At 37.6% G+C, this 14,161-nt stretch overlaps 1 protein-coding gene across 1 annotated transcript; it reads right to left on the reverse strand.

The window, feature by feature from the left end:
• Window positions 1-2,264: 2,264 nt before the first annotated feature.
• sypl1 (synaptophysin-like 1) lies at window positions 2,265-12,007 on the reverse strand. The gene is made up of 6 exons (XM_079263485.1): window positions 11,556-12,007; window positions 11,250-11,452; window positions 6,370-6,488; window positions 6,055-6,259; window positions 5,768-5,959; window positions 2,265-3,594 (listed from the first exon to the last, which is right to left on the reverse strand). The coding sequence occupies exons 2-6, from the start codon at window positions 11,319-11,321 to the stop codon at window positions 3,463-3,465; spliced, it is 720 nt and encodes a 239-aa protein (XP_079119611.1). The 5' UTR covers window positions 11,322-11,452; window positions 11,556-12,007; the 3' UTR covers window positions 2,265-3,462.
• Window positions 12,008-14,161: the final 2,154 nt, after the last annotated feature.

Consider the following 14,161-nt stretch of genomic DNA (forward strand, 5'->3'; position numbering starts at 1 on the left):
TTTATTATCTAGATCATTTTCATACAGTGTACAAACAAATTTAGTTTATTTGATATATAGTGGCAGTTACACAGTCTTTATTTTTTACAATCACAGTAACAGATTGATATAAAAACCAAGTATAAGATTACTTTATCCTGTAGTTTAAGGCCAATAACATTGGGCAACAGGACTTTTTTCAGCCCCACAATTTCCACTGACTGAGCCAAAACTAGTCCATGCTTTATTAAAATAAATTATGTGGCTTATCATTTAAGTTAAGAGGTGAAACTGGAGAAGGATAACTGTTGAAGGTAACAGCAGAACGACTGCAGAAAGACAAAAGAATATTCCAAATTAAAAGGGGAAAAAAAAACCCAAAAAGAGTAAAAGAAAGTGGCTACCATGCTGTGGACAATCATCCTTACATCAGCAAGGTTTGATATCCCCTTTATCTTACTCTCATCCCATGCTATTTCCACATCCTTTTCCCTGGCCACTTATGGTAGATGATGGCCCATAAGTCATAGAAGGTTTGTCCTTTAGGTGCTGCAAAGAAGGCATCACATAAAATGACAACTTTAGCATTGAGCAATGTTTATTGAGGGGGAGCAATGTTAGTGATCCACATAACTATGATGCATTCCTGAGTAGGATGAGACAGATGGTGCAGCAGAATCTGTTGAAGAAAACAGACATGTAAATCCTTGCTTTGTCCCAACAGGGAAGTCTTTGCATTAAAATGTAGAAAGGACTTTTGTACATTTGTATTCTAAAGCCTTATTTTATTTGGAAAACATAGTGGATCATCATGGTTTGAGGTTGCTTTGCTACTTAGCAGCCAGAGCAAATTAAGATCTTAGTCCAGGATTTTTGTTGAAAAACTTAAGGTCATCATCCTAATCTGGATGACATAAACACACGTCCCAGAAATAATGATGAATTGATTAAATATTGTAAAGGAGTAATGGTCTAAAATTCCTGTTCATTGTACAAGATTCATACCCAGGTAAAAATCAGATCTTAGATCTTGCTAGTGAAGGATGTCAAAGAGATATTAATTAAAAGAAAATCTAGCCTTGCATTGTCCACCCATGACAGAACCAATGACCCTGCAGTTGCTGGAAGACACTGTAACTCCTAAACTACAGTTTGAGCATGCTGAAGAAGCCGAATTACAGCAAAAAGGAAGAGTAACTTTGATAACAGGGATTTGTAAAACTTCAAGACTGAGAACATTTTATTCAAATCATAAATTTATCATCAAACTAACAAAACTAGATCATCAAACCCACTTTATTTCAACTGGTCAAGCTGTTTTTTAATGAAAAAGTGAATGTTTGGCTCTTCATAGTGGTTCAGCACGTGGCGGTTGTGGCACTTTACTGACCTCTTGTGTCTTAAAAGAGACACTGCATTTTATTGCAAAAAACAAAAATAAGAGGAAAAGAAAAAGCAACCTCAACAAAATGTTTGAAAGCAATAAATATAAATATGCAATTTTTTTAAAAATAATGTTTGCCACTAAAAATGATGAGAATCACTAAGTAATCAGTGCTGAAAGCACTCGGTCTCACACACATACTGTATGTTAAATGGATTCTGATCACCCATGACCCAACAAGCTGTCATCTTTTAAAGTTGTTCAGAAAGGGTGTGATTAAGGCACAGTAGGGTGTAGCTCAACAGGAAATGACGGCCACAAATGAGAGCGAGGAAATGACACTGATTAGATTATCATGCCATACCCACAGTCTCTACACATGATGTGTATGATTATCTGTATTTGTCTGCAGTCTCTGTATACAGACATTTCTTATCTAACATTTTTATTTCCATCTAACTCTAAAGTCTAAATTGTGGCTTAGTCACAATTGTGTTTGTTTCCATACACAGTGATCTCCGAGTTCACAGAAGCAATCACAAAGCGTCATGGGACAACGCAGAGTACTATTTTTTACTGTCCATATTAATCATGTATTGGTTTTATGTGCAAAGTGGGAGAAAAAGACTTCTACAGTTTCAAGTGTTTTTTTTTTTCTTTCTTTTCTCTTTTGGCTTCAAAACTTTTTTCATAAAAACTCGGTTGTATGAGGTGAATCTGAGCTGTATGTGTGCAATCTGGAATTCTGTCATATAGAAGAGTAAATTGAGTAAAATTAAAGCTTTATAGATCTTATTTCACTCCATTCATACAAACAGACACAGCTAAAACACACAGCGCGTTCAAAAAAATCACTCATTTTTATTGTAAAATACACTGAAACCGCGTCACATTCAGTAAAATACACATCGCTCTGTAATAGGACAGATATGTGGGTTAAATGCATAGGAATCATTAACAAAGCAAAGTTTTTTTAGATGATGATTACCACAATGCGAAGGCATAACCAGTACACCCCCCTCCCCCATACACATACTCACAGATACACTTGTCTTAACATCCTTTTTTTTTTTTTTTTTAAATTTTTGAATCAACACCACAAAAAAGACAATAAAATCAAAGAATGCTCAAACTAACCATCTCTGTTTAACTAAAAGTGAAAAAAGCAATTAAAAAAATGACACTGTTCGTGAAACACATTGCAAAGCTCACTATTTGGTGACACATACAAAAATATTCATTGGCGTACAACAGGAACTGGTTCCAACAGCAAGACAACAACACAGCGAGATATGAAAGGAGCTTCAAATGGAAAAAAAAAGCAAATAGCGCTTTGGCAGATTATTGTCAGATATTCAAAAGGTAAATAATGAAAATCATAATGTACTGGAAGAAGAATTATCCTTTAACTGGTACCTTGGTCGAAGGTGTGGCTGCAGTCAAACAGCAGCATTATTTCCTGCATTTGTAAATGACCAAATTCTCAAGTATTCTTCACAAACATAAAGGATGATAAAGTGCAAAAATTCCTGATAATTCAGTTTGAGATTCACACTTAATAACAAATATGCTTAAAAATTGTACAGTTTTGTAAAAGCATAGTTAAGTTTTATCTTAACACTGCACTTACCTGTTCAAAAATGAAAAAAAAATGTGGCCAATTTTAAAATGTACAGCCGCGTGAGAACAAGTCTCTAAAGGGTAATGACGTGTTTGGTAGTATGGCGATAAATCATCATCCTGAAAATCTTCTCATAATGTTGGGAGTCCAAATGTTCCTCAGTGAGCTCAGTGGAGATTGCCAAGAGCACTATGGGAACACAAGAATTATGAGGTTGCAAAATGCCAATTCAGCTCTGTGCAGGTAAGAAATAGAACTCCATATTAAGTATGACACAAATTTAACTTCTCTAACCTTCACCTGTTCATATTCATTGCCTTTACAGAGCAGTATGTGTGCATATTGAAAATTGTCAGTCCTACTTATTTGAATATGCGCTTGTGTATGTGTATGTGGTGCGGCTGTGGATTTGTGTGTGTGGACTATGCATGTCAGTTTAGCTTTTGTAATGTGTGCTTGTCTATAGCTTGTATGCCTTTTAGATTGGTGCAGGGACTTGTTGTCTTCCAGGTCCAGGTTGGGAGGAGAATTTCTGGGAATGCCAACGTGTTTCCTTGTACACAAACCAGGTGTTCCCTGCCCACACAAACATGTTGAGATAGCCAAACATCTGCAAGAACAGAGACAAGACAAAAGAAACAAACAAAACATTAGGAATACACATTTGAAATAAAGCCTGTTATTTTAAAAATGTAATTTATGTTTAGAAAGAAATGAAGAACTGACTCATTTAAACATGAACAATAGCATGATTAAATGATAAAATCAACTAAAAATGAACCATACCAAGATAAATGTACCAATCAATAAATAATTTAAAGACAATTCTTTCATCGATTGCATCACTACAAAACTTATACTAACTTTATCTGTAAAGATAACTCATTAGAAGTTGTCCAGACAACCCTGACATAAACACGTCTACAGCGATACGGTCATTCAGCTCAAAAAGCCTGAAAATATTTAATGCAATAATTATAATAGTGCCTCTAAAAAAATGAATAATTAGTGTTCATTTAGGGGAGTTTTTTTCCTTCCCACTGTCGCCGCGTGCAGCTCAGGATGGGGGATTGGATCGAAGTCATGACTCGATGCGTTCAGTTGTTTTCTATTATAGGATATGTATGAATTGGCTCGAAATGATGTGTATGTTGATTCGTGTATGTAAAGTGCCCTGTGACAACATTGTTGTGAAGTGGCGCGATACAAATAAAGTTGAATTGAATTGAATTGTAGGAAGCTCAAACCACAGAAAGCAAAACAATTATCGTGTTTTAGTTAGCATATACCTCTAGATCACTTTCACACATTACTTTAAGACTGGGATTAATCCACCTTTGTGGTTCATCAGCACCATGCCTCTCTATTGGCAACAAAGATAGTAACAGAAGCAGAAATAAGAGACAACTGGGATCGGAGAACGCAGTTTGCAATCCGGTGATGGTAACATTTCTCAGTTGGCTTCTTGTGGACAAGCACACACTGATGTGGTGCTGAGGTTTTGTCATTCCTCTTTAGTGTGGAATTCCAAACAACAGCAGATAAAAAAAGACAGCTTTTTGTGACAAGAAGGCGAATTGAAGGGTCTCTGTAAGGCTACAAGTGCCAAAAGTCAGCATGATAATATGTGAGATAACATCACACTGTACATAAAAGATTATTGTCACCAGTAGGTTGGTAAAATTAAGCCAATGTGTGCACTCCATTCAAATAGTGATATTTTACATGCGTACATTTTTGAGAGCCTATACTGCAAGTGATCTGGAACAAATTGTGGACAAGGGAATTTTTCAAGGGATTCTTCAAAATATGGACGATAAATAAGGAGCGTGGCAAAGATTTGAGCTCTCTGAGTGCTTTCCTAGTTTACAAAGTTATTAGAAAACTAATAAAAATGTTACATTTAAAAAAAAAACAAACAAAAAAAAACATGCTGTCCACAAAAACAAACAGGCACAGCCTAAATGACTTGAATACCATTTTGTACAGTTAGTGCAGCTTCATATTTATTTGTTGGTACCTTAATATCCAAGTTTATCTTTTAAATGGCTCAAAGAGGATGGACATCTTTCTAACCAGGCCAAGCCAGCAAATCCAAGTGTTAACTAATTGGCATTCCTTTATTCTGTTTAAACATGGCCGCCTCTAACTTGAAACATAAGACAAGACACTGGACATATAACCTCAATGCTTCAGAAAACTAGTGCACAAACCAAAGGTTGTGTTCTGAGACAATGTCATGGCAAGTTGCTGACTGAGCACATGTAAATTAGCAATTTTATTTTTGTATTTGGAAAAGTACTGAAGTGCAATGTGAAGGGAAAGAAAGAAATAAGCCAATGGATCATGAAATTCATGTTTGTTTGTTCAACAGTCCATTTCCTTCACACATGAGCAAATCTGGGGATAAACATCACTGCAAAAAACGGTCTACTTCATGGCTGAGATAGTTCTGTCTGGATCAGCGGACCTACTGACAAACAAACTGATGTATCCAGCCACGCTGCTATACTGGCCAGATAGATAAAATTGGATTTGGAATTTAAAAATGTGACATAAAGGAATGAAAACCATACTAAGAAGGACAAATGACCACAAAATTGCTTCGTGCCTGTGAAAACACAAAACATGATGTTGAACCACAGCCAGAATAGATGATGCCTGATTCTTAATGATAAAATCTGAACTGTGAATCCAATGGCAGCCAATAGAAAGCAGAGAATTCCAAGTTAAAAATGACATTAAGGTAAATTCTGCTCCAGGTAAATGAACTGTAATCTCACCACAGAGATATTTAGAGTCCGCATGCTGGCAAACTCCGTAACCGCACAGGTGACGTTGGTACCCTTGCAAAGTGCTAGCGTGGAACTGATGCCGTCAGTGTCTGTGGCATCCTTCACATTCTGCAGGCCTTTCGCCCAGGCGGACGAACACACCAGCCAGAGGAAGACCAGGATAGATGTGATCACAAAGTCCTGGAGAAAGACACAAAACACCAATTTAGACAGTGCCAACACGATTTTCATCCCCACAAGAGCTACATCGCCAATTATCATGTATCTATACTCACAAAAATAGGTCCAAAGTCAGAGTCCTTGTAGACATGCATGTAGCCCAAATAAACCAGGAGAGCTATCATGCTGTAGAGGAAGCAGATTATACCGATGCCGACGAAGAACTCTGCCGCTGAAGCGGAGTCTCCCATCATGTGTGTCGTAGAGACAGAGTTATTACAGATAGTGGTGTTTCCCTCAATGAGCGGGACCTGGCTCAACCTGGCCGAGTAACAAGGAAAACATGTGGAAAAAAGAAACAAAGAGTTAAAAAAAAGTTTAATTGAGTTGTTTAAATGTGTCGCACAATTAAAATATGGTGATATTCTCACCTGAATGGATAGTGAAAATTGGCGTCGATGGTTTCATTCCTGCCATCGCCACAGTAAATGGATACGATGTTCCTCCCTACGTATCCGCCACAGCTTCCGAAAGCAAATATGGCTGTGAGCTGTTCAGACAAGCACAAAAGGAACATTGTTTAAGACTGACTTTAAAAAAACAAAACAAAAAACCTTGTTAAATCATATGAAAATTTAAAGAATTAAGCTACAAAACATGATAAAACGACTAATCTTGATGAACTGAGCAGAAACCACAAATACTAAATGACCAAGTGACTGAAAAGCAGATTAGTTTTTTCCTTATTCAGTTTTTAATGAGGCATTATTTGAGAAGTTCTCTGCTATTTTAAAAATGTGCTCTTTCTCTAAAGCTCCCATTCAGCTGCTGGATTCTTTCTTGCAGAAAAGCATCTGAATCAACCACGAGTGTTGACTATGTGACAGTAATGCCGTCTAAAACCCACACAGAGTAAAAACCCTGCAACTGCTCCAACATTTATAGTGGAATTCTTTCATGTTCAGACTGATACAGCTTTTTACAATTATCTGGGATGATTAGCCAGACTTAAAAAAGTGTACTATAAATCTTAGCATAAAGCTGGACTGATGACATAACCAGCCAAGCTAACACACAAGCATGGAGGTTTCTCAGGCCAAGAGGCCCAGACCATGATATCACTACTACCATGTTACATAGACTTATTGAGAGGTTTGTTTTGTTGGTAAATGCAACAAAACGGCCCCTCCAATTAAAACCAGAAGGGTTTTGAAAAAGCAACCTTGTACGTTACAATTCATTGTTACATCAGTGACAGGAAAAATGCAGCCAATTCACCCTCAGACCATGAAGTTCCACCGGCATGTTTCAGAAACTGGATAAGGTTCTAAAAGCCCCCTTTTTTTTCCCCCTAAAACCAAAACACATTATGGTCTTACTGGTTTACAAATCACTATTAGGACAGAGGCGGTGCTTTTGTTGGTTCTTTCAGTTTGCTCTGAGCAGACAAAGCTCTGCTATTTTAAGGGAGTGAAACTAAATTTTGATATTGATGATACATTTGCAGCATCATCTACAGCACTTATATGTTTGCTGGATTATATATTATATATTGCTGGATATATATATATATATATATATATATATATATATATATATATATATATATATATATATATATATATATATATATAGTGGTTAACCACATTTGGGAAGTTGGCCTCTGATTTTGGACTGGCGTTCAGTCCATGTAAATATACCTCAGTAAGCTCATGTCATTATCAATAACTTATTTTCATTTCAATATCAGGTTCTGCTATAATATCTGCTATAATGTCATCAGAGCGACTGAATCACGCATACTCTGAAACATGCGAACAACCCAGGAGACTTGACTTTAATGCTCACGCTTTACACACCACATTTGCTGTGCCACACACACCCACTCATACACATGCACGGATGCACACATACACACACGCACACACCTCAGGACTTCTCTCCAGATGTTTCTCCAGATGTCACTTTTAGCCACTTCCTGTGTTTCTGGCTACAAACCACAGTAAGCTACTTCTCACATTTTTGTCTCACTGAGTCTGTCACTTTTCAACTGCGAGGCAACAGTACGATTAACTTTAACATGAGTTAAACAAACACATGCAGAGGTTTAATATTATTCCATCCATGTTTCTATTTTTATTAAAAAATACCAGAGTGCAACAAATTACTAGAAAAACTGAGGATTTTATTTTTTACTGTCTCCAGTTTTACAGATATGTTCTCATTAGGACCTGGCACCTTCTCCACACACTACAACTGCCAAAAATCACGAATGTGAGGCAATAGTCCATCAGCACTTTGGCTTTTTCTTCCTGTCCTTCCCTGACATCCGCAGCCCCCACTCAGTACCAGTGAACTGACATAACTGAAACGCCTCAAGCTGTGAGACAGATGAAGGAACTTGCACACACAGCAAAGCAACATATTTTTGGAAATGGCATTAGAAACAGAATAATCAACACTCTCGTTCAGGTCAGCTCAATCCTAAAGCCAGAACAGAGCAGCGTTTCTTCCCTCGAACACGTCTTCCTGTTTATTATGTTGTTTGCAGATACCATCTAGGGAGGCATGATTGTTTAGGTCTTGCTACATATTTACTAACATAATTCAGCACATTTTGAGGTAATTGGGTATTGGACAAAAAGGTTACATTTCATAAAGAGAAACCCCACAGACAGTCCTGACTTAACCCCTGTGCCTGTTTAAATAAAAGTTAATTCCTTATTAAAAAGTTAAACTCAAAATGACCTGTTTAAGTTAAAGGAGACTTCATATAAATTGTTATTTATTTAAGTATAATCGCATACATAGCTATGTGAGGTATCCCCGTTTTCCAATACGAGCCTATCTAGCTGTGGATTTTAAAACCTACATCATGAACCTCCCGGTATTAATCTGTGGGCCTGCATGGGCGTTCTGCACGAGCACCAGATACCAAATACTTTCTAATTAATTTCTTTTGTAGGCGGGCTTCAATTACCAGACCGTGGATAATTTCAGGACTCCATTCTCACCTTAAAAACACACACATAAAAACAAATAAAAGTGCAATTAATACATAAGGGGAAGAGCAAACAAAAACAAACAAATAAAAAAAGCTGTGTCCTGCTGAACTGTTTGGTTTCCTAAAAGGGTGGTGTTTTGTTTTAATGTGAAATCTGATTGGATACCCAATGTACCACCTCAGGTGATTGACAGGTCACTGGAGGGGGATGAAAACATCTTTCCAGACAAGTGTGGATCACCAGTCTCACTACAGCAGTTTGAAGTCAGTTTTAATGTAGTTTCCATATTATTCATCCAATAAAAATATGAACATTTGACTGCACTAGAGGAGATTTAGCCCCCATGCAAGTACTACTACTGATATCATGAAAAGTGATACTTTATGTTATCCCAAGCTATTTAGCAGTGCTAATTTGATTATCTGGCGGCTCAAAATTAGTTTCAAGTTCAAGTAGAGAAGTTATGTCATTTTTAGTGTTCAGTGAGTGTATCAAGAATTTTATGCTGGAACTGTAAAGCTACTACAAATGATGATCAGAGTATCTCAGAATCCCAGTTACTTAATGCTGAGATCTAGTTTAATTTACATACGAGGCTAGCAAAGCTGATTTTAAAGTTACAGAATGAAAAAGTAAAAAAAAAAAAAAAAAAAAAAAAATTGACTGTAACTCATGCTATTCTAGTACAGGAAGACATAAGAGTGAAGGACACAGATCAGAATGAGACGTTTGACACCAGACAGTAAACAGTGAGGGGGAGAAGCCACTGATCCTCCAAGTGCCACATACTGCACCCCCAAAGCAACCAACTTACCTTTATTTGGGCATTTTTTTAACCCTTTAAACCACCCTTAGCACCAGTGGGCAGAAAACTTTTAAAATCTGAACCCTTTTTTTTTGGTCCTTACAAAAAAAAAAATTTGTTAGTTGGTTTTTTTTTTTTTTTTTTTTTTTTTTTGTATTTTTACCATTTATTACCTCACATTTATGCAATGTGTCAAAATAATTGTAGCACAATCTTCTGCTTCCTGGTGTCCACCATGGGGACGGAGATCAGTATTTTTATATGGTGTGAAAGACGTTTTTAAGTAAAGTTTCTACCATAATATGATGCAAAATGTCTTAGAAACTGTATGTATAAATCATGGTACATTTGACTTTATAGGGTTAAGTTATTTGTAAATATTCACTTGGTGATCCAGATTATTAGATATTTTATATTACATGTCTCTCTAATGTGACCACAGCAATGTATATTTCAGTGTGTGTGTGTGTGTGTGTGTGTGTGTGTGTTAAAGGGAATACAATTTCCTTCCTTATTCTATGGCCTCCCTATAAAGTGTTGCCCACCCTCAGGCCACCACATGTATGAAATCTAGCTCCACCACATTATTCCCATTATTGCATTAGCCACTGGTAACATTACATTTGCTGCACACAACTCATAACCCAGCCTTTGCTGGTGAAGTAAATATCTGTTAAATAAGAGTTACATAAAGCCAACCCATCGAATCACACGCACACACACACACACACACACACACACACACACACACACACACACACACACACACACACACACACACACACACACACCCCTGTCCTGAGTCAGATGATCAAATGTTTCTGAGTGCATTATGAGAAAGTAGAACAGCTGAGAGAAACTGTGGCAGAGCTGCTTTCCACACACTGGATTCCTCTGACCCACTTATGTAGAGCAGAACTGATTACTGGACTCTCAAGAAACTGTTGCATTCCCTCTTCTGTCACACACACACACACACACACACACAGGAAATGTTTCGCCATCAGCACCATCAGTTATTTCTGAGGTAAATTATTGGTAAGGAATGTTATTAATCTGTAACTGTGCTGACTGAAGGGCAGGCCTGTGCAGCAGCTAATCCAACCAGACTGAACAAAACTGATCTGCATTCAATTAATATGTGGAATAAAGTGATACTGAACATAGTAAATATGAGTCAGATGGTGATCTTACTACATGGTGAGTTTAGTCTTTTATTAGTTTGTGCAAGTAAAGTATGAGTAGTTTTTAAAAGTCAAACAAAACCAAACAGAAACGGAGAAACAAAAACCGACACGCAAAGTTTCAAGACATTTATTTGGGCTGCACAAAATTCCTCTAAAGGAGATTACTTCAGTTTTTGTTGTTTTTTTTTTTTTTTCTAGAGAGCGAAAATAGCTGAAAAAAAGAGAAAATTCCAAGTACCAAGGAGTGACTGGACCTCCCTGTCCTCTGGGTATGATACATGATAGAGAGGAACAAAAAAAGGGTTCTAACTTACCCACTCCACCAGCTTAACGAAGCCCAGAGGTTCCTTCAGGGGGGACAAGTTGAGCCGAAATCCGGTCATCATGATTGTGGGTTTCAGATCCAAAGTTTTTTAAAAAATTTTTTTTATTCTCCTTAAACTGTGGAGATGATGGTCCAACGGGGAGGAAAAAAGTGGGAGTTGTTTGACACAATGACGTGGTTTTCCTGCCACCGCTGCAAAAAAATGACCACGTTTAGTTACTTGTGGGGATTTTTACAGCCCGACTTTAAACCCAAGAAAAGACGGCAAAATGGAAGCTGCAGAGGAGCTACTTACCTACTTAAACTACGGCTAAGATCGTGGTAAGAACTTGAAGAGCAAACCCAAAATTATCTAAACCTTTTGTTTAGGTGTTTTTTTTCTTTTCTTTTAGTGGACTTTTGAACAATCCAGTCCCTTGCACTCGGCTTGGTGATGCGCACACGATGCAGCGGATACAGCGCGTAAAAGTGTGCCAACCTTCCCGGCAGTACGCGTCATGTGGATTTGGTTACAAGAAGATAATGCAAAGAGAGAGAGAGAGAGAGAGAGAGAGAGAGGGAAAAAGTTCAGCAAGAATTTTTTTTCTTTCCAACCCACTTCCCCACCTCTGAATTAGAAAAAAAAAAAAAGAAATCAAAACTCTCAAAGCTACATTAAAATACCCCGCAGCTGCTATTAAGCGCAAGTTTTCTTTTTTTTTTTTCCACCGCAGAAAGTCCATGCAAATCAACAACAGGAGCTTCAGTTCCGCTGGAAAGCTGAAGTCAGCTCAGCCTGGATGAATTTAGAGTCCTAACCAGTTCCACTGATAGGTAGAACCGCTATAATGTGGAAACTCCCTCCTCCTTGCTGAGTTTGCATGAAACGCCTCTTTGCTGCTGGCTGAGTCATATGACCGCCAGAGGAAGGGGCAAAAATTCCCTCAACATAAAGAATGAAGTTTTAACTCAGGGGTCAGCTAAAAAAATCTGGAGAGATTTGCATATTTAGTTTTCACAAACGTGCTGTGTGTTGCGCATTAAACATAACTCAGCAGGATCAAGTGTAATGGAAATGTCTTGCAAGTTCATCTCCTGGAAAATGCATATTTGTTGATGTTTAAAAAAAACAAACATAAATCATTCAAGTTAAAAAGGGACCAAACTCATGGACTGGACGACTGCTAGCTCTACATCATTTGCTTACATTATTTTTGTTGCATTCAAGGCAAATTCCAATTATAACTATGTTTGATGAGCTTAAAATAATATTCTATGAACTATTCTATGACCTATTTCATATCTCTGCATGGTGTGCAGTGTGTTCTCAAAAAATTTGAGGAATCTGGACAAGTGGAGGACAAATGAGGCAGTGGAGTGCCTTTAGAAAAACAGGTGAGATAAGGTAGAAATGTAAATAGGACAAGACCTGGGCTGAAAATAATACAAATATCTAATCAGCCAATCACAAGAAGCATTTAGGCTTGTAGATATGGTAATGTTGAGTTGCTGAAGGTCAAACCAAGCATCAGGATGGGGAAGAGATTTTACACACAACCATCTCGAAGGGTTTACAGAGCATGGTCTGAAAAAGAGGAAATATTCAGTGAGCTGCAGCAGAGGACAATCAAGATTTGGACCATCATTCTGCTTGCTATGATGCTGAAGAGGACAACTTAAAAAAATATAAATAAATCAAATAAAATCACTGTTTACAGCCAAGTTATGCAGATGTTTGTCTCCAAATGTACATGTCCAACCTTAAAGAAGATGGGCGTCAGCAGCAGAAGACCACATTGTGTCCCTCTATCAAATAAGAGGAAACTGAAGATAAAATTCATACAGGATCACCAAAAAATGGAGAACAGACTGTAGGAAAACTGCTGCCGGGTCCGAGCCATGATTGGAACTGCAGTATTCAGATGATCTAGGCAGAATGAGATGTAAACAACATGAAAGCATGGATCCACCCTGCCTTGTCTCAACAGTTTATGCTGCTATACTGCTGATGTTTTGAGTACATTTTCTTGGCACACTTAGGCTTTACTACCAGCTGAGGATGTTTCTAAACCCCACAGCCTATCCCAGTGTTTCCCCAATTCTGGTTCTGCACGGTTTAGACATGTTCCTTCTCCAAAACACCTGAGAGAGACGACTGAACTTCCTTGAGTTCTTTGCAGCCTGTTGAAGAGCCCTTTATTTCATTCAGGTGTGTTAAAGTAGGGTTACCTATAAAACATGCAGGGCAGGGGGGGTCCTGAGGACCTGGACTGGGAAACACTGGCCTTACTAATGGTCTACACGATCACTCGATCTAAATCCAGTAGAGCACCTGGGACGTGGTGGAATGAGAGATTCTCATCATGGATGCATCTGCAGCAACTGTGTGATGCCATCAGGTCAAAATGGATCAAAATATTTGAGGAATATTTCCAACCCCTTGCTGAATGCATGCCACAAAGAATTAAAGCATTTTTTGAAGACAAAAATTGGTGCAACCCAGTATTAGAATATAAGTCCTATTAAAGTAGTCAGTGAGTGTATATGATTTATAGTATACATTGAACCACATACTTGGCACTTTGTACACCCTAAACAAAGTTTGAAAAAAGGTATACAAGCGAATTGCTGTCCCAGTAATAACAGCAAATTTAAACATTTTATCACATTTTCCTGCTCATGTATGCAGGCTGACTTAATACTTATGTAAAGCATGCAACTGTGTGTGTGTTCCTACACATTCTGCATCTCAGAATTCCTTTAACGTCGGCATTGCTTTCTTGGTTAACTTTGACATTTGTGTAGAAAAACTGCAAATGTTAATCAGGTTTTCCATTTCATGTAAGAAATTCATTCTGTTATTTTCAATAAATTATCCTGAGAGATGAAGATTTGTGTAAAAAAACCAAAAAAAAACCAAAA

The sequence above is a fragment of the Telmatherina bonti genome (assembly GCF_933228915.1).
Source record: "Telmatherina bonti genome assembly, chromosome: 23".
NCBI lineage: Eukaryota > Metazoa > Chordata > Actinopteri > Atheriniformes > Telmatherinidae > Telmatherina > Telmatherina bonti.